The sequence below is a fragment of the Molossus molossus genome, unplaced genomic scaffold (assembly GCF_014108415.1).
Source record: "Molossus molossus isolate mMolMol1 unplaced genomic scaffold, mMolMol1.p scaffold_m16_p_12, whole genome shotgun sequence".
Lineage (NCBI taxonomy): Eukaryota > Metazoa > Chordata > Mammalia > Chiroptera > Molossidae > Molossus > Molossus molossus.
Window position 1 is genome coordinate 65208800 of NW_023425347.1, and position 24846 is coordinate 65233645.

The 24846-nt window shown below is 39.6% G+C and overlaps 1 protein-coding gene across 7 annotated transcripts in view; it reads right to left on the minus strand.

The window, feature by feature from the left end:
* ZYG11B (zyg-11 family member B, cell cycle regulator) overlaps nt 1-24846 on the minus strand; it is a 101601-nt gene that overhangs the window by 36191 nt on the left and 40564 nt on the right. For all 7 annotated transcript variants that reach the window (XM_036256209.1, XM_036256216.1, XM_036256210.1 and 4 more), the window contains 3 exons: nt 14257-14397; nt 8984-9160; nt 7513-7577 (listed from right to left, as the gene is read on the minus strand). In XM_036256209.1, coding sequence (XP_036112102.1) covers nt 7513-7577; nt 8984-9160; nt 14257-14397 — 383 coding nt within the window. The remainder of the gene's footprint in view (nt 1-7512; nt 7578-8983; nt 9161-14256; nt 14398-24846) is intronic.

Sequence of the window (24846 nt, forward strand, 5' to 3'; positions counted from 1 at the left end):
CCATGGAAGAATTCTGAGCAGAGATATGAAATGAACCAATTTATGTTTTAAATAACATTATTCTATGAGTTGTATTTAGAATAAACTTCAGGAGGGCTAGAACAGAAGCATGGAGAACAGTTCAGAGGCGACCACAGTCATTCAGGAGAGAAATCACTTTTAGATTAATCCAAGTGGTAGAAATAGAAGTCAAGACAATGGCCAGATTAGGGGTATATTTTGAAGATAGAGCTGGCTTTGTCAAAGGACTGAATGTAGGATGTGAAATAAGGAGAGAAATCAAGGAATATATCTGATTATCTTACCCATAATTTTATCTTTCAAGACTCAACTCAAGTAATACTTCCTTTGAGCAGCCTTTCTCGACAAGTTTTATCATTGATTTCTCATTACTCCTTAGCACTTGTTTATAATTCTATCAGAGAGTTGTGATTATCTGTAGACTCACCTGAATACCCCATTGGTATGTGAGTTTCTTGACAGAAGGGACCACATCCTATTTAGCCCTTTATGACAAGAACCCAATACAATGCTTTACACATGAACATTGTTTAATACATGTTGGCTGAATGATTACATTGAGTAAATTACTCCTCTGCAACGTCCTTCAAATTTATTTTATTATTAGTATTATTTTATTCCTCACCAAGGTTATTTTTTCCATTGATTTTTTTTTTTTTTTTGGAGAATGGAAGGGAAGGGAGAGAGGGGGGAGAGAAACATCTATGTGAGAGAGACACATCGATGGGTTGCATCCCGCTTGTGCCCCATAAGGGCCAGGGATCAACTTGTAACCCAGGTATGTGCCCTTGACTGGGAATCAAACCTGAGACCCTTAGGTCTGTGGGCCAATGCTGTAACCACTGAGCAATGCTGGCCAGGGCCTTCAAATTTATCGTTAACTCCTTTCTATTTTCAAGGCCATCTTTGATCATGCTCCCCATCCCCTGCCCCACATATTACGGTAGATTGACATGTTTTTTAAATGCCTTTTAAGCTACAGGTTTCTTTATTTCCCTTCCTCCCCTTCCCATTCCCTTGTCATTTATTTGATGAAGAAATTGGTTTCTTTGTCCTGTAGAAATTCTTATAGTCTGGATTTTTCTGATTTCTGCCCTGTGGTGCTATTTAACATGTTCTTCTACCATCTTTATTTCCTATAAATTAGTAGTTTGATTTAGACATTTAATCGGATTTACATTTGATTTTTAGGGGGGCAAAACTACTTCCTAGATTGTGTTGTAGTCTCTTGTCAGAAGGCACATAACGTCTAGTTGTCGCTCTTTTTGTGGTTTTAGTAGCCATTGGTGTTTATTGCTTATATCCATTAGTTAATTAGGAATTATAAAGTGTTGACATTCTTATCCTATCATTCTTTCTTCATCAATTAGTTGAAATACAAATAATTTAATACATCTACTATTTGATTGTCTAGTAATATAGTTGTTATAGGAAATACAGGATAAATATTTGATTCCTTCCCTTTATTTGCCAGCTTTCAAAATGATGAGTGGTTTGCTATAATCATATAATCTTCTAATGGTGACCAATTGTTGTAGGTTTTATTGTATTTTTAAAATAGCATTTGCCAGGTAGTTGTATACTGAGGCATCCCAGAGAGCTGTCTATGACTCCCTAAATACCTCATGCTTTACCATAGTCAGGGTTGGTGATAGCAAATATCACAGGGCTATACCTTTAGGACCCCAGCTCTGGGGACAGGTCAGCTACAGAGGTGGAAAATGAGGTATGCCTTGATAGAATCAGTCCGCCAACATTTAAAAAACAATTTTTTAAATTCCCACCCTTCACTCCCTTTCCTTTGGCAATTATCAGCTTGGTCTCTATATCTATGGGTCTGTTTCTTTTTTGTTTAGTTTATTCATTCATTTTGTATTTTTTAAATTCCACATATAAGTGAAAGTATATGGTATTCATCTTTTTCTGTCTGACTTACTTTACTAAGCATAATACCAACTAGGTCCATCCATATTGTCACAAATGGCAAGATTCCATTCTCTTTTTAAAAATTATTTTCTTGCCTGGCTGATGTGGCTCAGTGAATTAAGCATCGTCCCATTAACTGAGAGGTCTTGGTTCGATTCCCGGTCAGGGTACATGCCCAGATGTGGGCTTGATCCCCAGTGGGGGCTGTGCGGGAGGCAGCCGATCAATGTATCTCTCTCACATCGATGTTTCGATCTCTCTCTCCCTTCTTCTCTCTCTAAAAAATCAATAAAAACATACTAAAATAAATAAAATTTAAACTTTTTTATAAATGTTATATCGTATTTCAATTACACTTGACATTCAATATTATTTTATATTAGTTTCAGGTGTACAGCATAATGGTTAGACATTTATATAATTTACAAAGTGATCCTTCCAACAATTCTAGTACCCACCTGGCACCATACATACTTATTACAGTATTATTAACTATATTCCCTATGCTGTACTTTACACCCCCATGACTATTTTGTAACCATCAATTTGTACTCCTTTATCCCTTCCCTTTTTCACCTAGCTCCCCAAAACCCCTCCCATCTGGCAACCCTCAGTTTTTTCTCTGTATCTGTGAGTCTCTTTCTGTGTTGTCTGTTCATTTATTTTGTTCTTTAGGTTCCACACATAAGTGAAATCACATGGTATATGTCTTTGTCTGATTTATTTCACTTAGCATAATACCCTCTATGTCCATCCATATTGTCACAAATGGCAAGGTTTCACCCTTTATTTTTATTTATTTATTTATTTTTGGGGGTCCCCCTAGCAGGAACCAAACCCGGGTCCGCAGGCCAATGCTCCAATCACTGAGCCAAACCAGCCAGGGCTCACTCTTTTTTTTTTTTGAAATTTTTTTTCTTTATTGATTTTAGAGAGAGAGGAAGGGAGAGAGAGAGAGCTAGAAACATCGATGAGAGAGAACATCGACTGGCTGCCTCCTGCATGCCCCCCACTGGGGGTTGGGCCCACAACCTGGGTATGTGCCCTGATCAGGAATCAAATCGGTAACCTCTTGGTGCATGGGTCGATGCTCAACCAATGAGCCACAACGGCTGGGCCAGGGCTCATTCTTTATAATTTTAAATAATATCCCAATAAATAGGTAGGTAGGTAGATAGATAGACAGATATAGATATATAGATGTACAGATGTGGATATAGACAGACAGACAGATAGATATAGATGTATACCACATCTTCTTTATCTAGTCATCTACTGAGAGATATCTAGGTTGCTTCCATATCTTGCTATTACTAGTAATGCTGCAACGAACATAATGGTACATATATCTTTCTGTAGTAGATTCCTAATGAGCCTCTGCCTCCATTGCTTTCCCTTCAATTTGTGCCTACACATTGGTAATAAATAAATCTGTCATAGAAATTAGGTATGATGTCACTCCTGTACTCAATATTTTAGGACTCTAGTAATGGACCTGTACATTCAAATCTTCTTTTTTCTGGTCTACCCTATTTTTACTGCAAAGTGGGCTGCTCATTAGTCCCCCAAACATACCCAAAATCATGAAGTAATACACCCTGGTAGTTAAGAGCACAGATTCTGAAGTTCTTTGGATTTTTGGATTTAAATACTACTTCTACCTAGTGTCAATGATTATAATAAAATTAATTATTTTATCATGTGAGGCAATGCAGTCAAGTCATTAAAACCATCATAAACTGCCCTGGCTAGTGCGGCTCAGCAGACAGAGCATCCACCTGGGCACCAAAGGGTCTCAGGTTTGATTCCTGGTCAAAGGTATGTACCTGGGTTGCAGGTTTGATCCCTAGCCCTGCTCGGAATGCAGGCAGAAGGCAACTAACTGATGTTTCTCTCACATCGATGTTTCTCTCTCTCTCTCCTCCTCTCTCCCTCTCTTCTACTCTCTAAAAATCAAGGGAAAAAATATCCTTGGGTGAGGATTAACAAAAAACAAAACAAACAAACAAAAATCATCATCTTTGGAGTCAGCCTGGACTCAAATATCACCTTCCACCACTTACTAACTTTGGGACCCTGAGCTAGTTCCTTAATCTCCCTTAACTTCAATATTCTCATCTGTAAAATAATAAGATCTATTCCATACAATTGTCATGAGGATGAAATGATATCACATATCAAGCTAAAGATTTAGTACAGAACTTTGCACACACTAAGCTTTTGATAAAGGTTATTTTTTACTACTGTTATTATTAACTTCCTCTGTGCCTTTATTTGTTCAGTTCCCAAAACATAAAAAAATCAACTCAACCACCTTCATCTTCAAGGCAATATAGCACAGTGTAAAAAGTAAAGGCTCTGAGTTAGTCTGGATTTAAATCTAAATTCTGGTACTTGCTATCTTATCACCTTGAACAAGTTACTAACCCTCTTTGTTCCTCCGTTTCCTCATCTGTAAAATGAAGACAAGAATAACAATTTCACAGGACTGTTGTAAGGACTGAATAAGCATATGTAAAACACAGCACAGTACCTTGTAATATCAGTGCTTCATACATGTTAGTTATCTTTATTATCTCAAACGCCATTACTAACAGGAATTCTTTAAAGCACTAGCAACAAAAAGATTAATCAATCATAATCTCTGACCACAAAGAAGCTCAATTCTAGTAGAGTACATTGGCTATCAAATGAAACTAGTAATCTATATGATATATATATAGTTATATTTTATCCAAACTATTTATTTTAAATAGTAAATGGAACACTTCATTCCTCAGCAATGCCTGATAACAGTGTACTGTTAACAAAATTAAAGTAAACCACAGTAAAATTGCTGGTTAAGAAATAATACTTTTCGACTTCTGGTCAAGATGGCGGCGTAGGTAAACGAGGCATCGTGTCCTCCCACAACCACATCAAAGTTACAACTAAACTACAGAACAACCATCATTCAAAACCACCTGAAATCAAGCTGAATGGAAGTCCTACAACTACGGAATTAAAGAAGCAGCCACACCGAGACTGGTAGGAGGGGCGGATGTGGACGGGCTGGTCCCAAAACCACGTGTGGCGGATAAAAAACCCTCAGCTGGGAAGGTCCTCCCTGAGGACTGACGGGTTCCTGTCCCACACCAGGCGCCAGTGCCAGGAAGAGAAGTCCCCATAACTTCTGGCTGGAAAAAACAGTGGGAACTGAGGCTCAGGGAGGTCAAGGCAGCTGGAGCCCCAGGTAGCTCCTTAAAGGGCCCGTGCACGGACTTATCAGACTCACTCCCTCTAAATTTAGAGGGGAGGCAGCTCGAGGGGCACCAGAGACCTATAGGGAAGAACTGAGCTGTTTGGCATTGGAGCGAGGGCTGGAGAGGGGGCTTTCTCTGGGACAGACGTGCTGTCAGAGGCCTTTGTTCCTTTGGTGAGCCCTTCCCTGTCTGCCGCCATATCTGGGACTCCAGCAACCTGGCTCACACTGGTTACCCTGCCCTGGTGACTCCCTGAGGCCCCGCCCCACCCAACTTTCAGGCCCACCCAAGCTGTTGCCAGTTGCTTAACCATAGGATTGGCCTGTCTTTGGATCCTGCTTCAGGTTTTCCTAAATTCTTTCAAACAAACAGCATCTGGTCTCAGCTAGCCCCAAACCTCTCGTTAAGTAATACACAGAAACAAACACAGGGAGGCAGCCAAAATGAGGAAACAAAGAAACAGGTCCCAAATGAAAGAACAGAACAAAACCCCAGGAAAAGAACTAAGCGAAATGGAGATAAGCAACCTAACAGATGCTGAGTTCAAAATACTGCTTATAAGGATGCTCAGTGAACTTAGTGAGAACCTCAGAGAACTTAGTTAGGGCCTCAAGAGCATAAAATAGGACCAGTCAGAAATGAAGGATGCACAGTCAGAAATGAAAGAGGCACTAACTGAAATAAAGAATAATTTACACAGATTCAATAGTAGAGTAGGTAAAACCAAGAAGCAAACCATCAATTTGGAATATAAGGAAGCAAAAAGAAAAAAGAACCCCAAAAAATGAGGATAGTGTAAGGAGCCTCTGGGACAACTTCAAGCATGCCAACATTCGCATCTTGGGGGTGCCAGAAGGAGAAGAGAGAGAACAAGAAATCAAAAACCTATTTGAAACAATAATCGCAGAAAACTTCCCTAACATGGTGAAGGAAACAGACATACAAATCCAGGAAGCACAGAGAGTCCCAAACAAGATGAACCCCAAGAGGCCCACACCAAGACACATCATCATCAAAATGCAAAATGTTCAAGACAAAGAGAGAATCTTAAAGGCAGCAAGAGAAAAGCAGTTAGTTACCTACAAGGGAGTTCCCATAAGATTGTCAGCTGATTTCTCAAAAGGAACTTTGCAGGCCAGAAGGGAGTGGCAAGAAATATTCAGAGTGATGAAAAGCAAGAACCTACAACCAAGATTACTCTATCCTGCAAAGCTGTCATTCAGAACTGATGGCCATATAAAGAATTTCCCAGACAAGAAAAAGTTAAAGTAGTTCATCACCACCAAAAAGTTATATGAAATGTTGAAGGGTCTCTTTGAAGGAAAAGATAAAATATATGATCAAACAAAATGGCAATGAATATGTATCTAGCAACAATGCAATCTACAAACAAAATGAACAGGCAGAACAGAAACATTCTCATAGATACAGAGAACATTTTGTTGGTTGCCAGATGAGAGGGGGGTTGGGGGAATGGGTAAAAAAGGTGAAGGGATTAAGAAGTACCAATTGGTTGCTAGACTGACAAACCTCAAAGGGAAGGGGGTTGGGGGAGTGGGAAGAAATAAACCAAAGAACTTATATGCATAACCAATGGACACAGACAACAGTGTGGGAAAGGGAAGGAGCGGGGCAGGAGTGGGGAGGAGGCGGTCAATGGGGTAAAAATGAGGAACATCTGTAATACATTCAACAATAAAGATAAAAAAAAAGAAATATACTTTTCATTAAATAATAAAATATAAGTTTCTTTTTCAAAATATCATGATTAAGAAATTATATTTTAAAATAGTAAAATGAAAAAATAAATCACCTTTTTAGCTTCCAAATCATAACATCTTAGAAAACAAAAGAACCCTTTTCACTTACTAGAAACCAGTCTTCCTTTAACCTCTGCTTAAAAGTTTCTTCTATAATTCAATATCAAATAACTAATAATAAGAGATATGACATAGAGAAAGAACACTGGACCTAGAACTAGAATACTTCTAGCCTGGCAGTTACTACTCACAAAACCATGGACAAGATACTGACTCTCTCTATTCCTCAATTTCTTTAGCCTACATTATTGTGTGGACACTTTAAAAACTATAATCAATATAAATTCTTCAGCAAGGGACTCTGAAAACAGGGGCCAATGTACTATCATGAATATCAAGGCACTAAACTATAGAAAATAGATTGAGCATTCTATAAGGCAACATATAATCCCATCCACTTGATTAATCGTACACCAGGGATATCCTAACTGGTAAGAAATTACCCAAGACAGATTTCTAAAATTCTGTTTTGTCCCATTTTGAGTTCTAGGACTATCACTTGCCTGTTAAATGGAACATCTTGAAGAATCCGGTCACTGCAAAGTGAAAGGAGGCAATTCTTCTGTAACTAAAAAACCAAAGGGAGAAAAAAAAAAATCCTGAATAAAATAGTGCTTTGTTATTTTTTTAAACAGGAGTAGCCTCTATACTTTAAAAAAAAAAAAGGAAGAAGACTGATGAAACACTACTTATTTCTTACTACCTTTATTCTAGTCCCCTACTGTTGAAAGAATGACTTCCACTGGACCCATATGTTTACCAGCACATATTTTTTTCTTTTCCATTAGATGAGAAATAGGATAATAAATAGAATAATTCCAGCTAATTTCCCTCTGTTCTGGTAGACTTTGGGTGGGTAATGTTTTGTCTTCTGTCCCCCGGGCTTCCAGAGGCCATGAAAATGCCTAAAGTTCATCTAGTTTGAGGGAAGCTGGCTTTAATGATCCACTCGCCAATCTGGGTTGCTGTTTTTACTTAGTTTTGGACCTCTTGAGTATATCTTTTTACTAACTTGCCAACTCCCTGCTAAATTTTAAGAGTCAAAAAATATAATTTAAGCCCTGGCCAGGTGGCTGGAGCATTGTCCCATACACCAAAAGGTTGCAGGTTTGATTCCTGGTCGGGGCAAGTACAGGAGGCAACCAATCAATGCTTCTCTCTCATATCAATGTTTCTCCCTATCTCTCTCCCCTCCTCTCTCCCCCCCAAAAAAATATCAATAAAAACATACCCTCAGATGAGGATTTAAATATATATATAATTTAAGCTGTATTTTGAGTTTTTATCTGGTTAGGTTTTATAGTCTACCATCCTGCTAGAAAAAGAAAATCTATGTCTTATTCATTTCTGTATCCCAGTACTTGATAGTATTATGCCTGTTTGCTGAAATTATCAGACTCAAGATCTAGGTTGAAGATGAGTTTTATATAGCTTGCACTATTTCCCTCAACATTTGGATTTAAATCTTGTTTAGACAGATGCCCTGGCCGGTTTGGCTCAGCAGTTAGAGCGTTGGCCCGCAGACCAATGAGTCACGGGTTTAATTCTGGTCAAAGGCACGTACCTCGGTAGCGATTTGTCCCTGGTCCTGGTTGGGGTCGTGAAGGAGGCAGCCACTCGATGTGTCCCTTTCACATCAATGTTTCTCTCTCTCTCTCTCTCTCCCTCTCTCTCCCTCTCTCTCTCTCTCTCTCTCTCTGTTCCTCTCTCTCCCTCCCATTCTATCTGAACAAAAATGGAAAAATGTCCTCAGGTGAGAATAAAAAAAAAAATCCTGTTTAGGTAGGTAATGTGCACTTTAGTTTTCTACAGCTTTGTTGTCCTACACTCAATCATACCACAAATGTATTACTTAACAGCTTCCAAAGTCATTTGAATTTCCAGCCTTGGTCTACCAAATTGAACTATATGGAGGTAGGAGATGGGTAGGAGACACTAAAAGGACTATTTGAATGCAGATTCCCATATGCTTACCTGCTGGTGATTAGGAAAATGTTCCATAGCTTTCAGCAGCAAATGGGTCACATCAGCAAGGAGTCGGACAGGCATTCCTACAGCAAGATCCTGCTTGGTTAAGTTAAATACACAGGCGCTTGCAGCAAGTTGCACTGGCAAATTCATAGGATGGTTTCTCATCCCAGTGACCACAAGCTAGGAAAAAAATTAGTTATCTTAATCCACCTTATAAATCCAACCCCTCATCACATAGCAACATTATTTTGTTAATCTATAATAATTTCTAAAATGTTTTAAGTATTATTTTTTATTCTCATGTGTAAAGAGCCTGGGACATAGCAGTTGCTCACTAATACTTCGTTTCTGCCTATCTGGTGGAGATAGGCATCAAATCATTCATGCCCAGAAATTTTTCTGTAAAGCTAATGAATCTTTTCTATTGAGGTAATTCATCTTTGTATTTCCAAGACCTAGTAGAGTATCTATTATATGCTTAACACTAAATAAATTCTTACTGACTTGAATAGAATAAAACAGAGGCAAATTTCACTTTCAGACAAGATTGGGCACATTCAGGGTGATATGGCAGTAAACTAAACTTCGCTTCCTTTTTTTTTTCTTACTTTAACTTTTGATACACAGGATGATGCTCCAACCAACTGAGCCACCTGGCCAGGGCTCTCTACTTTTACTTTTATTAGCATTTATTTTATGCTGAATTTACTCCTGGGCCATAGTTATTGTTTCTTCAGTTTCTTCTGGGATATATTTTTGTTTTTAAATATTTTTTTCTTTATTGATTGTTTTTTAGAGAGAAAGGAAGGGAGAGAGAGAGAGAGAGAAACACTGATGAGAGAGAACATCAACTGGCCGCCTCCTGCATGCCCCCCACTGGGGATTGGGCCCACAACCTGGGCATGTGCCCTGACCAGGAATCGAACCGGTGACCTCTTGGTGCATGGGTCGATGCTCAACCACTGAGCTACACCAGGCCGGGCTGGAATATATTTTTCTTCCATGTGACTTCCTCTTCTGGTTTAAGAACAATCTTCTCTTTTTCAGTAAGGATCATCTCAATATAGCAGGGAGAGTTCATGTGTGGGTTAATCTGCCCATGAGCTCTGTAAATTCTGCACTGCATCTTGGGAGTTTTGTTCACCTGGATATGCTCAAAGACCAGAGAACCTACATCTAAACCCTGAAGTTTTGCATTCCTCTGCATTTTTAAGCATATGTAGCAAAAAATTCAGCAATGATTTTGGGCCACTAACCCTGCATCCTCCCAGACTCTATGGCCTGGGCAAACCTACCAACTCCACCACTCTAGTTCTTTTTTTTTTCCATTCCTCACCTGAGGATATTTTTCTATTTATCATTAGATAGAGTAGGAGGGAGAGAGGAGGGAGGGAGAGAGAGAGAGAGACCGAGACAGAGACAGAGAGAAACATCGAAGTGATAGAGAAACATTGACTGGTTGCCTCCTGCACAACCTGACCAGGGCCGGGGACGAACCACAACCAAGGTATGTGCCCTTGAGTGGAATAAACCTGCAATTCATTGGTCCATGGGCCAACACTCTAACTGCTGAGCCAAACTGGCCACACCTCTACCATTCTAATGACAGAATGGTACACATTGCTTCTGTAAAGTGATATCTTTCAGATAGTTGGTGGCTTTTCAAATATGCATACCCTTGATGGCCTAGGCAGTTTCACGGGTGTTCTTAAAGTTAACACAAAGATTTGAACCTCTTGATTTGCATGATTTTGTGGGATTTTCTCAGTCAAGTGAATAGCAAATCATTTCCAAAGGTCACTTCAGGCCACTTACGGGAAGAGTTAAACTTTACTTTCAAATCTCAACATTCAGTTCCCCGAGAACACTGTTAAAATTAGAGTACAATAGCCCAGCTGGTGTGGCTCAGTGGACTGAGCATCGTCCCATGGACTGAGAGGTCTCGGTTTGATTCCAGGTCAGGGCCCATGCCTAGGTTTTGGGCTCGATCTCCAGTACGGGGCATGCAGGAGGCAGTCAATCGATGTTTCTCTCTCACATGGATGTTTCTATTTCTCTCTCCCTTTCTCTGTCTAAAAAAAATCAATATAAACATTTTTTTTTTTTAAATTAGAGTACAATAAAATCCATTCACTTCCCTCTGGCTTAGATAATTATTTACCTTTTCCTCTCCAATCAAACCCCCAACAAATCTTCCCCATTCCTCATTATCATCTGAAGACCTTGCTTTCAACCACTGAGAAAACTGAAGCAATGAGAAAAGAACTTCAGAATCTTACTACCACATGTACCCCTTTACTAGCATATACACATGCTGCCTTCTTGCCTGTCACCATAAATGATTTTTGTGGGTTCCTGTTTAAAGGTAATCTTTCCACTTGTGCTAGATCTTTCCTTTCTTGTCTACTCAAGAACATTGTTTCAGCTGTTCTCCCCTCTCGTTTTTACATCATTTTAAAGTTCTGTACTAGATTCCCTGGCCAATTTTGCTCAGTTGGTTGAGTGTTGTCCCATGCACAGAAAGGTCATTGGTTTGATTCCCAGTCAGGGCACATATCCAGGTTGTGGGTTTGATTCCCAGTTGGGGTGGGTATGGGAGGCAACCGATCGATGTTTCTCTCTATGTAGCCCTCTCCCTTCCTCTCTAAGGCCATAAAAAAATATATTTAAAAAAATTCTGGCCCTGGCCAGTCTGACTGAGAGGTTAGAGCATCAGCCCATGGACCAAAGAGTCACAGGTTCAATTCCAGTCAAGGGCACATACCTCTGTTGCTGTTTGTCCCCTGCCCTGGTTGGTCGTGCGGGAGGCAGCTGGTCGATATGTCTCTTTCATATTGATGTTTTTCTCTCTCCTTCTCTTTCTCTTTCTCTCTCTCCCCCTCCCACTCTATCTGAAGATAAATGGAAAAGTATGCTCGGGTGAGGATTTAAAAATAAAATTCTGTACTAGATCATTCATATCACCATATATACAAGCTGTTTTGCCCCCTATCTTAAAAAAAAAAAAATTTCCTCAGCCAACTACCACCTTTTTTTCTTTGCTCCCTTTTGCAGCAAAACTCCTTAAAATAATTGCCTATATTACTTTATTCCTCTCTGTATCATTCTCTGAATGAATGAATGAATGAATGAATGAATGAGTAAATATTTCAGATCAGGACTAGACCTCTAGTCCTTTGTTGCTAAAATATATATATATATATATTTTGCATATACCAAGTGCCAATATCCTCTGGTATGTATGAAGGGGGTGACAGGAGTTGAGGATAACATCCTAGGGACTGAAACATACTTGTTCCTATCCAAGCACTCCATTCTCAAAATTTAAGATACCTGAAGGTTAAGTCATTTCTGGTTGTGCCACTGACTTATTGTTATTTAACCTCACAGACCCTCACAATCTATAAAATAGAAGATACAACTTACCGGTTGGGATTGTTGAGCCCACTAAATGAGGTACCAAATATAATATAGTCCTATACTCACTGGTTTCAAAAGTGAATGTGTCTAGCCCTGGCTGGTTTGGCTCAGCGGTTAGAGCGTTGGCCTGCGGTCTGGAGAGACCCGGGTTCGGTTCCTGCTGAGGGGGCGTACCTCGGTTGCAGTTTGTCCCTGGCCCTGATTGGGTCGTGTGGGTGGCAACCACTTGATGTGTCCCTTTCACGTGGATGTTTCTCTCTCTCTCCCTCCCACTGTATCTAAACAAAATATCAAAAAATGTCCTCGGGTGAGGATAAAAAAAAATAATAAAAATATTTTAAAAAAATGAATGTGTATAAAAAGAAGCATCTCAAGGGATTATTATTATTATTATTATTATTTTAATCCTCACCCCAGGATATTTTTCCATTGATTTTCAGACAGAGTGGGAGGGAGGGAGAAAGAGAGAGAAACATCAATGTGATAGAGACACATTGACCAGTTGACCCCCTGCAAGATCCCAACCAGGGCCAGGGATGGAACCACAACCGAGGCACGTGCCCTTGATGGAAACCAAATCCAAGACTCCCTGGTCCGCAGGCCAACACTCCAACCACTGAGCCAAACTGGCCAGGGCTTTAGAGGGATTATTAAAATGCAGATTCCTATATCTAGAAGAGCCTTACTGAATCTAAATTTCTTGGGATGGGATTCACAAGTCTGCTTTTTTTTATTTTTTATTTATTGTTTTAAATCCTCACCCGAGGACTTTTTTGCATTTATCTTCAGATAGAGGGGGGAGGGGATGAGAGAAACATCAACATGAGAGAGACACACCAAGTGGTTGCCACCCACATGACCCCAACTAGGGCCAGAGACAAACTGCAACTGAGGTACATGCCCTTAGCAGGAACTGAACCCGGGACTCTCCGGTCCATAGGCCGATGCTCTAATTGCTGAGCCAAACTGGTCAGGGCTTTAGAGGGATTATTAAAATGCAGATTCCTGTATCTAGAATAGCCCTATTGAATCTAAATTTCTTGGGATGAGATTCACAATCTGCTTTTTAAAATAAGCAATATTCCACCTGGCCAGTGTGGCTCAATGACTGAGTGTTGACCCACGCACCCAGAGGTTACCAGTTCAATTCCTGATCAGGGCACATGCCCAGGTTGTGGGCCCAATCCCCAGTGGGGGGCATGCAGGAGGTGGTCAATCAATGTTCTCTCTCATCGATGTTTCTATCTCTCTCTCCTTTTCTCTTCCTCTCTCTCTAAAAATCAATAAAGAAAAATAAAGAAAATAAGCAATATTCCAGACTTCTGGTAGACAAAGACCACATTCTAAAAAATACTATCCTAAGCAATCAAAAAAATTAAGAATCTTTCTTTCTTGCCCTTTAAAAGCTATCTTGGTTAAATAACATGGATTAGTTATGAAAGCACAGAAGGTTTATAAATGGCTTAGAAAAATGCCTAATGGAATTCCAATACTGTATCTTTAAAAAGAGCCTGTATGGAAATAATACAGGGCTAATACATATTGCAATGTCCTGATTCCAGTAATATACTTCCATTTTATATTAAAACTGGTGAAAAAATCTTACACTGGTCACTGGTTTTAGGTAGTTAAATATCATCTGAAAGGCATTTACATTGCTTAATGAGACTACTATATAACTTCAATAACATTGTGCAACTATTTTCTCTCTCATTTACTGCTAATAATTGAAACCATACATCAATCCTGTGACAAAAAAAAAGCAAAGGTTAAATTTTTACCACCTTTGTTTACAAAACCATCATCTATCCAGGCAGATAATTTCAAATTTTTCATATCCAGTTTATTATTCTTACCTTTAAAATTTCTGGCTTTGTTTTTTCCATCACGTGAGTTAGGCTAAAAAGGTGAAATAGAGCTTCCCGGACAAAGAATGCCCGTTCACTGTACCGCTTCAATGCTTCTGCAATCTGAATTTCATTGGCTTCTCCAGACACCTTTGAACACAGCCAGAAAATTAGCTTTTAGGATTATTCTCAACCCTCTAACTTTATTCAAACATCATTTGTATAGTTGGCATCCACTATAGCTATGTAAGGCTTAAAACGAATCAGAATGATAACTTTCCAACCCACCCAGAGTAGTCATCTATGGAGGTGTACATATGCTAAAGAGATATTTATATTAGATAGGCTCAGACCCTACTATAAGCCTATAAATAAAATGTCTACATTGCACCTAAAATAAATTTCAAGTTATTTAATACTATTTATAAGGTCTTGCCTTGGGATTAGGCTTTTACCTGCCTTTTAAAGTAAACCTCTCCCCATAACATACAATGTTATAGCCACATTGGCTTTTTTCCTGATCTTTCAATAAACCAAGCTCTTTCCCAGCAAAAGGCCATTATATTAATATCCTATGACTGAAATCTTCCTCTCTTTCTTTGATGAATTTCTACTTAACCTTCCCAATTCAAGTTAAATGATACTTCTTTATTTATTTTTTTCTTTATTTTTTATCCTCACCCAAGGACATTTTTGCATTTATCTTCAGATAGAGCAGGAGGGAGAGAGGGGGGAAGAGAGAGAGAGAAACATCGATGTGAGAGAGACACATCGAGTGGTTGCCACCCACATGACCCCAACCGGGGCAGGGACCAAACTGTAACTGAGGTACATGCCCTTAGCGGGAACCGAACCCAGGACTCTCTGGTCTATGGGCCGACGCTCTAATTGCTGAGCAAAACCGGCCAGGACTAAATGATACTTCTTTAGAGAGGCCTTCTCTGACCCACCAATCTACATCAGGTCCCTCTGAAACATCTCTTTCATAGCCATTATCATAATCCTCCCCCTACTAGGCTGACCCATTCACCACTGTATCCCAAATGCTAGCATTATGTGTGCCTCATAATAAGCACTCAGTAAGTATTCATCACATAAATTTATTAGTTAATTTCCCCAGATTTATCAAGCTCCCATTTAGTACCAAGATGTTCTGTTCAAAATTAAGTACATCTAGAAATTTCCCATTTATAAAGGTTAATACACTTAAACTATGGTTTGTATACCATTGGGTAACCAAATGTATATAAGAAGTGGCTCTTTAAAAAAGTAATCCAACTAATAACTGGAAAAGAAACTATTAGAATAGGCATCATATTCTCCAATGAATTAATGGAACTAGGTAACAACTGTTGATATCACAGAAAGATAACCAGACATTATGTACTTCCTTAATAAAAGAGCACAGCACCTTATGGGTCTTGTGAAAGGTATCAAACGTGAGTGTGATTAAGCCTCCAAATCTAGCTACCGATTTGCAGAAAATTCAAACACAGGGAACTATGCACCAAGAGTATATAATCGAGAAAATCCAGATTGAGGAAAACTCTGCAAGTCAAAAAGGCTGGATTCTTTAATAGACAAATCATAAGGAAAAGAAAGGAATGGAGAGGGAAACTATACACTAAAAGATAAAAGACAAATTTTTGAAAAATCGGCAAAAAATTGGTCTACAGATTAACTAAGTGCCTAGAGATAAACAGTTGGGTTATAAAACTAGAAAGAAAAGCAAGGACATGATGATTATTATTTTTCTTTTAATTTTTTTCTTTATTGATTTTTAAAGAGAGAGGAACAGGGAGGGAGAGAGATAGAAACATCGATGAGAGAGAACATCAATTGGCCGCCTCCTGCCTGCTCCTCACTGGGGATTTGGCCCACAACCTGGGCATATGCCCTGACCGGGAATTGAACTGGTGACTTCTTGGTGCATGGGTCGATGCTCAATCACTGAGCCACACCAGCAGGGCATGATTATTATTATTATTAAAGTCAGGATAAAGGTTATTTTTGTGGGAAAGAAGGTTTTAACCAGGATTGGACACATGGAAGAGCTTCAGGGTAGCTGACAAAGTTCTATTTATTAGCCAGAGTGATGGTCTCAAGTGTGTTCGCCTTATTTTCATTCACTAAGCTATACATTTATGTACGGTCTGTGTAGTATCTGTCTTATTTTATAATAAGGTTTAAAAACATGTAAAAAACTGCCATTCAGAGATATATAATCTCATTAAGTTGGAAGACTGAGCCTTTTTGGCAGTAGCATTATACAGGGTGACAAAATAAATACTTAAAAAGTTTATTACTCAGCAACTAGGTCTTATATGAACATATAGTATTCAGGTGGGAATATGCAACTTTGAGGAAATGAAGGGCTGCATCATGACTGACATTTCAACCATTGATATGATATGCTACAAGGTCTAATACAAACTATACTATGGTACCAATGTGTGCTAAGTGACACAAGGGCACATAATGAGCATTTATTTGTAAGACTATAGAAATAAAATAACAATGTCATTTCTTTCTTTCTTTCTTTCTTTTTTGTTGGTTAATCCTCACCCAAGGATATTTTTTTTCCATTGATTTTGAGAGAGAGTAGAAGGGGATGGGGAAAGAGAGAGAAACACTGATGTAAGAAAGATCATTGATTGGTTGCCTCTGGCACACACCCCAACAGGGATCAGGGATTGAACCTGCAACCCAGGTACTTTTCCTTGACCAGGAATAGAACCCTCCACCCTTTGGTCTACAGGCCAATGTTCTAACCACTTAGCCACACTGGCCAGGACAACAATGTTATTTCTTTACAAAATACTTTTTAAACTGTTTATGTATAATTTATATGCACACACATTGGTCATGACTATATATTCACATACATAAGCAGTAACTGAATAATAAAAAATTTCCAACTGTTCATTCTTTTTAAATCACCCTGAACTTTTTCTTAGATTCTCCTAGGTTTGGAAAGACACTGAAATATTATGTGAAACAAAAAAAGATTATAAGAGAGAAATTACTTAACTATTATTTCAGTTATACTTCATTTACCCATATTTGGTTGATTCTAAAGAGTTTTACAATATCTTATATAAAACATAGCCTCAAGTTACATCTGAATATAAAATTTAAGAACTTTTACTAATGAAATGTTAAAAACTTGAAACCAATTTCATTGCCTGTATGTTTTATTGAACAACACTTCTCTAGCTGGTGATAAATCCTCAAATCAAACAATCTGGTTCCTCAGACTGTAGCATCTTCAGTTCCATCAATTTCATATGCTAGATAAAAAATCAAGTATATATATGTACTAGTTTCTGAAAACATTTTATTTTGTAAATATTTTTATTGATTTTTTTTTTTAGAGAGCGAGGAAGGGAGAGATAGAAACACTGATGTGAGAGAGAAACATTGATTGGGTCCCTCCCACACAGTGAATCGAATGGAGACTTCTTAGACCATGGGATGACGCTCAGTGCATTAAGCCATGCTGGCTGAGCTCTGCAAACAATTTAAAACAGTTCCGTTCAAGATGGCAGTGTAGGTAAACGCAGTACTCAGCTCCTTCCAGAAAACATCAAAATTACAACTAAACTACAAAATAACCGTCATTGAGAACCACCTGAAATCCAGCTGAATGGAAGTCCTACAACTACAAAATTAAAGAAGCCACATTGAGACCAGTAGGAGGAGTGGAGGTGTGGCCTGGCTGGTCACATACTCACGTGTGGCAGATAAAAATCAGGATGGAGCCCTGGTTGGTTTGGCTCAGCGGTTGGAGCATCGGCCTGTGGACCATAGAGTCCCGGTTCGGTTCGCGCTAGGGGCACGTACCAAAAAAAAAAAAATCAGGATGGATACCTCGGCTGTGATGGTCCTCCCTGAGGAATGAGGGGTCCCTGTCCCACACCAGGCCCTCCAGCTCAGGACTCATGGCCAGGAAGAGAAGTCCTGATGACTTCTGGCTGTAAAAACCAGCTGGAACTGAGGCTGTGGGAGGCTGAGGCTTCTGGAGCCCCAGGCAGTTCCTCTTAAAGGGCCCCGCACACTAACTTACTCGGACTCACACCTTCCAGGCTACAGTGTGGGGGAAACAGCTTGAAAGACACCAGAGACATGCGAGGAAGAAGTGAGTTGTTTGGCATTAGGGCGAGAGCTAGAGGGGCAGCTTTCTCCTGGATAGACTTGCTGTCAGAGGCCATTGGTGAGCCCTTCCCTGGGGCAGCAGACAGCCAGCATATCTGGGACACCAGAAACCTGGCTCACACTGTTTGCCCTGCCCTGGTGATTCCCTGAGGCCCTGCCCCACCCAACCTTCCAGCCCACCCAAGCTGTTTCCAGTGGTTTTACCATAGGATTGGTCTGTCTTGGATCCTGCTTCAGATTTTCCTAAAATCTCTCAAATAAGCAGCATCTGGTTTCAGCAAGCCACATACCTCTCCTTAAGTGGCCCAAGGCCTGGCACTAGAAGCAGCCAGCCTTGGTTCACAACTTGGCTTTTCTTGGGCACCTCCAAGCTCAGCACAAGAAGCAGACACCTGCAGATCACATTGTAGCTTATGCTGGGTGGTGCAGGTAGAACACAGGCAGTGACTGACCTCGCCCCAGAGCCAGCACACCCAGTGGACAGCTTCAGACCACATCGAAACACCACCAGCCAACACCTCCACAAGTGACACACTCAATGAGTGGACTCAGTGGGTACCAGAACCCTGCTGAAGTAAGTCTTGCTCTGTGTGGTGGGCCCCTGCACAGCTGATCCTCCAAGGTAGTCAAAGGTCAGTGGTCAGTGGGCACAGCCAGTCCTTGCAGCTCATCAGCCTGAGTAAATCCCTCCCACTGATGGGCCAATAGCAGTCAAGAGCCAACTACAACAGAAGGATGGGTGTACAGTCCACACAAGGGGTATACCTCGAGGGCCAAGTTGGAGTGATCAGGGAGGCTGTGCCACTGGACCCTACAGGACACTACTGCAATAGGCCACCCTACCAAGCCTAGGAGACATAGCAACTCTACCTAATATATAGAAACAAACACAGGGAAGCAGTCAACATGAGGAGACAAAGAAATATGTCTCAAATGAAAGCAAGAAAAAAACTCCAGGAAAAGAACTAAACAAAATGAAGATAAGCAATCTAACAGATGCAGAGTTCAAAAGACTGGTTGTAAGGATGCTCAAGGAACTTAGAACTCCAAGGAACTTAGTGAGAAAATCAACAACATTAAAAAGGAGCAGTCAGAAATAAAGGATGCACTAACTGAAATAAAGAATAATTTACAGGGAATCAATAGTACAGTATATAAGCCAAGAAGCAAACTATTGATTTGGAATATAAGGAAGCAAAAATCACCCAATCAGAACAGCAAAAAGAAAAAGAATCCAAAAAAATTGAGGACAGTGTAAGGAGACTCTAGGACAATTTCAAGTGTGCCAACATTCGCATCATGAGGGTGCCAGAAGGAGAAGAGAGAGAACAAGAAATTGAAAACCTATTTGAAACAATAATGCCAGAAAACTTCCCTAACTTGGTGGAGGAAACAGATATACAAGTTCAGGAAGCACAGACAGTCCCAAACAAGATGAACCCGAAGAGCTCCACACCAAAACACATCATCAACAAAATGCCAAAGGTTAAAGACAAAGAATCTTAAAAGCAGCAAGAGAAAAGCAGTGTGTTACCCACAAAGGAGCTCCCATAAGACTGTCAGCTGATTTCTCAAAAGAAACTTTGCAGGCCAGAAGAAAGTGGCAAGAAATATTCAGAGTGATGAAAAGCAATGATCTACAACCAAGATCATTAGAATTTATGGACATATAAAGTTTCCCCGATAAGAAAAAGCTAAAGGAGTTCATCACCACTAAATGAGTATTATATGAAATGTTGAAGGGTCTTCTTGAAGGAAAAAAACAAAAATATGAAAAATAAAATGGCAATTAGCCTGGCTGGTGTGGCTCAGTGGTTGAACATTGACCCATGCACCAGGAGGTTGCCGGTTTGATTCCCGGTCAGAGCACATGCCCAGGTTGTGGGCCAAATCGCCAGTGTTGAGCATGCAGGAGGCCGCCAATTGATGTTCACTCTCCTGCCAATCGATGTTCACTCTCATCGATGTTTCTGTCTTTCTTTCCCTCTCTCTTACTCTCTCTCTAAAAATCAATAAAAGGAAAAAAAATTTTTTTAAAAGAAAGTGGAACAATAAATCAATGTTTCTCTCTCTCTAAAATCAATAAATAAAAAATTTAGCCCTGGCCAGTTTGGCTCAGCAGTTAGAGTGTCAGCCCATGGACCAGAGAGTCCCAGGTTTGGTTCCCGGTAAGGGCATGTACCTCAGTTGCAGTTTGTCCCTGGACCCGGTTGGGGTCGTGTGGGTGGCAACCACTCGATGTGTCTCTCTCTCTCTTCCTTCCTCTCTCTCTCCCGCTCTATCTGAAGATAAATGCAAAAATGTCCTCAAGTGAGGATAAAAAAAAATTTTTAATATATATTTAATATATGGATTAAAATGAAAATTTATATTCTAAGGAAAAATTTTCTTATAGCACTCTCTATATAACTTTATTATAGCATCTCACACTGGATTAAAGCTATTTTTAAATTTGTCTGTCTCCTCTCCACTAGACTAGATTTTCTCAAGAGCAGGGGCACTAACTCAGATTTCTTTAAAAAATACTTGGTGCCCTGGCCAGTTTGGCTCAGTGGTTAGAGCATCGGTCCTGGGTTCGGTTCCTGCTAAGGGCACGTACCTCAGTTGCAGTTTGTCCCCAGCCCTGGTTGGGGTCATGAGGGTAGCGACCACTTGATGTGTCTCTCTCATATCGATGTTTCTCTCTCTGTCTTCCTCCTTCTCTCCTTCCCGTTCTATCTGAAGATACATGCAAAAAAAAAAAAAAAAAATGTCCTCCAGTGAGGATTAAAAAAAAAAGTACTTGGTAAATGTTTTTTGTTAATCCTTATTGAGGATATTTTTTCCACCGATTTATTTTTTAAAGAGTGGAAGGGAGGGAGGGAGGGGGGAGAAAGGGGGAGAGAAAGAGAGACAGAGAGAGAAACATCAATTGTTTGCCTCCTGCACACACGCTGACTGGGGATCAAACCTGCAACCCAGGTATGTGCCCTTGACTGGGATTCAAACCCATGACCCTTTGGTGCATGGGCTGATGCTCTAACCACCAGCCAGGGCTGGTAAATGTTTTTTTGGGGAATGATCAACTCCTCTGCTTAAAACACATATATGTACCTCACTAGATGTCAATTACTGAAGTTCAACATAGGAATCTTAGTTCAAGAAAGAAATGTAGGCTGGAGATTAAATTTGGGAGTCATTAACAAGTAGGTTTAAGGACGAAGGCATGGAACACTCCAATATTTAGAGGCCTGATAAGATGAGGAAGAACCAATAAAGAAAACCGAGACTGAGTAGTCAGAAAGGTAGGAAAAAAGCAAGACCAGTATGATATCCTAGAAGCTAAGCAAAAAAAAAAATCTTAAGAAGGACAAGATCAACTGTATCAAATGCCACTTTAGATCAAATATGATGAAAACTGAGAACTAATACTGGATTTAGAAAATTTTCAGTGATTTTCATGGGAACCAGTTGGGGAATGAGGCGGCCCACAAACCTAAGAATCCTAGTTATGAAGAAGTATAAGGTTCTGGAAGTGGATGGTGACAAAAGAGCAAATTGGGTGGGGAAACAGTGACGACAGAGTTAGAAATTCTATTGTAAGAGAGCCCTCCGTGTTGGGACTAGAAACTGAGAGGAAAAGAAAGAACTAAGATACTCAAATAGAGGCAATGAGATATAGTGGAAAGGACAAATACTTTGGAATCAAATAGGCCAAGGGTACAGGGGAAAGCTCTAATATCATCTGATTGTGACCCTTAAGAAAACCATTCCCTCTATTGAGTCAAGAGACCAAAATAAGTAATATATATAAAAATGCAAAAAAAAAAACACCTGTTCTTATAACCACCCCCTGAGTACTATATATGGAATGCCTTATAAAGAATACTAGGGCCCTGGATGGTTTGGCTCAGCGGTTAGAGTGTCGGTCTGCGGTCCAGAGAGACCCGGGTTCGGTTCCCACTAAGGGCACGTACCTTGGTTGCAGTTTGTCCCCGGCCCTGGTTGGGTCGTGCAGGAGGCAGCCACTCGATATGTCCCTTTCACATCGATGTTTCTCTCGCTCCCTCCCACTCTATCTGAACAAAAGAAGTGAGAATAAGAATACTAGGGAGTTACATTGTCTCTCTTTCTTATATCCTTTAGTCTGGCCTAAAAAACTCAGGAATGTAAAGCCAAAAAGCCAGACTAAACTAATTTAAAGTATCACAATACTAAGACAATCATTTTAGAAAAGTTTTTCATCAACTTTACTAAGTTGGACAATTCTAAAAAGGAGACATGATGATCTCAGCTCTCCTCCCTTAACATGACCTATTATTTTCCAGTTTTCAAATCAGTAGTCAAATAATTTTAAAGGAACATCAATTTGTGTATACAGTTGAATAAAGGGCAAAGATCCAATGATCTTTATCTTAAAAATATTTTAAAATAATGATTACAATCACCTACACAACTTTAAAAAACACTGAAGCCTGAGTTCCACCTCCCTATGATTCTGATTTAATTGTTCAAGATTCCCAGGTTATTTATTTTTTTAATCCTCACCCGAGGATATTTTTCCATTTATTTTCAGACAGAGTGAGAGGGGGAGAGAAAGAGAAAGATAGAAAGAGGGAGAGAGAGAGAAACATCAATGTGAGAGACACACACATCAATTGGTTGCCTCCCGCACGACCCCGACAGGACTGGGGACCAAACTACAACCAAGGTATATGCTCTTGACCAGAATGGAACCCATGACTCTTTGGTTCGGGGTTCAACGCTCTAACTGCTGAACCAAACCAGCCAGGGCCCAGGTTGTTTCTTTTTAATTAAAATTTTTTTTCCAGCCCTGACTAGTGTTATTCAGCGGTTAGAGTGTTGGCCCCCAGCAGTGAAGGGTTTGATTCCCAGTCAAGAGCACATACCTAGATTGCAGTTTCTATTCCCAGTCCCTGTTAGGGCACATGTGGGAGGCAACCAATTGATGTGTTTCTCTCACATCAATGTCGCCCTCTCTCTCTCTCTCTCTCTCTCTCTCTCTCTCTCTCTCTCTCTCAGTGAGAATTAAAAACGTTTTTTCCCAGATTTATCAAGAATAATTGACATATAACATTGTGTAAGTTTAAGGTGTACACCATGATTTGATGCAAAGTATATACTATGAAATGATTGCAATGGTAAGGTTAGTTAACACAACCATCATCTCACAATTACACTCCATGTGATTTTAATTGTAGACAAGGTTGAGAATCTCTGCTTCAACAGTTACAGAGGTCGAAATTAGATAATGATAAATAATAAAGTGTTTGCTAAGGGCAAGATTTCAAAGTAATTACAGATGCAGTTGTGAAATCAAACTTGTTTCACAGAGGCGTTATAGAATACAGATGTCCTTCTAGCCTCAATTTTAAAACTTAGACTAATTCACTGCTCTGGGATCACAACTTTTATAGGTTCTTCACCTTGAGATTATTTAGCTTAAGGTACCAGCGATACATTCCTTTCATCCTTCAGGATGCAAGTCAAGCTCACCTCTTCTGGGAAATCCTTTTTCAACTCTCAGCACACAGGGCTTTCTTCCCCTTTAATTTTTATAACTCTTTACTACCTGACCCATTTGTTAGGGAGTTAAGTAATATTAAAATAGTAATTTACATTTTTGTGCTTCTTTCATCAACAAGCCATGCACTAGAAATCTAGCTTGTTTCATAACAAGTGAAGTAAGTTCCTCATACTTATTGCCCTGCACCTGGCTTATGTGATGTTGCCAAGTCTGGCTCTGGTACCTATTTCTCCAATCTCATTTCATCACTCTGTGACTTTCTGCTGTTGAGCTCTATCCACAGTACATCAGTTCCTTGGATGTACTATGCTCCTTTTTACCACACATCTTTTACATATATTATTCTCTCTGCCAAGATCTACACTCATTTATCAACTCCTCAGAGAAGGCTGAAACTAAGTCAAATCTCTCTGTTAAACATTCTTATATATAGTATTGTGTAAACTATACAGTTTAAAGCATATGTGTGTGTGTATATATATATATATATATTACATATAAATATATTTGCCTGTGCACACACACACACACAACATATATTTGATTGTCTGACTCCCTCACTAAATTACAAGATCCATGAGGGCAAGATTATATCTGTCTGGCTTCACTATCAAATCCCCATGTCCAGCACAGTATCTAGCGATACCTGCTATTTTAGAGGCACCTGTTAAACATTTATTGAATGAATGAATAAAAAGAGCAACTCAAAACCATTTTCTACATTCTATTTTTTAAAGTCTCAATTTACAAAAAAACTAGGAATTGAGATGTTTATAAGATATTTATAATGAACCTTTCCTTCTCTGCTCCAGGTAAGATCAAATAATGTTTCTGCTTGAGTAATGTAGATAATAAGGGGAGAAAATGGGGCTCTGGAACTAGACATGTAGATCCAAATGTTGGTCCTAACTAACAGT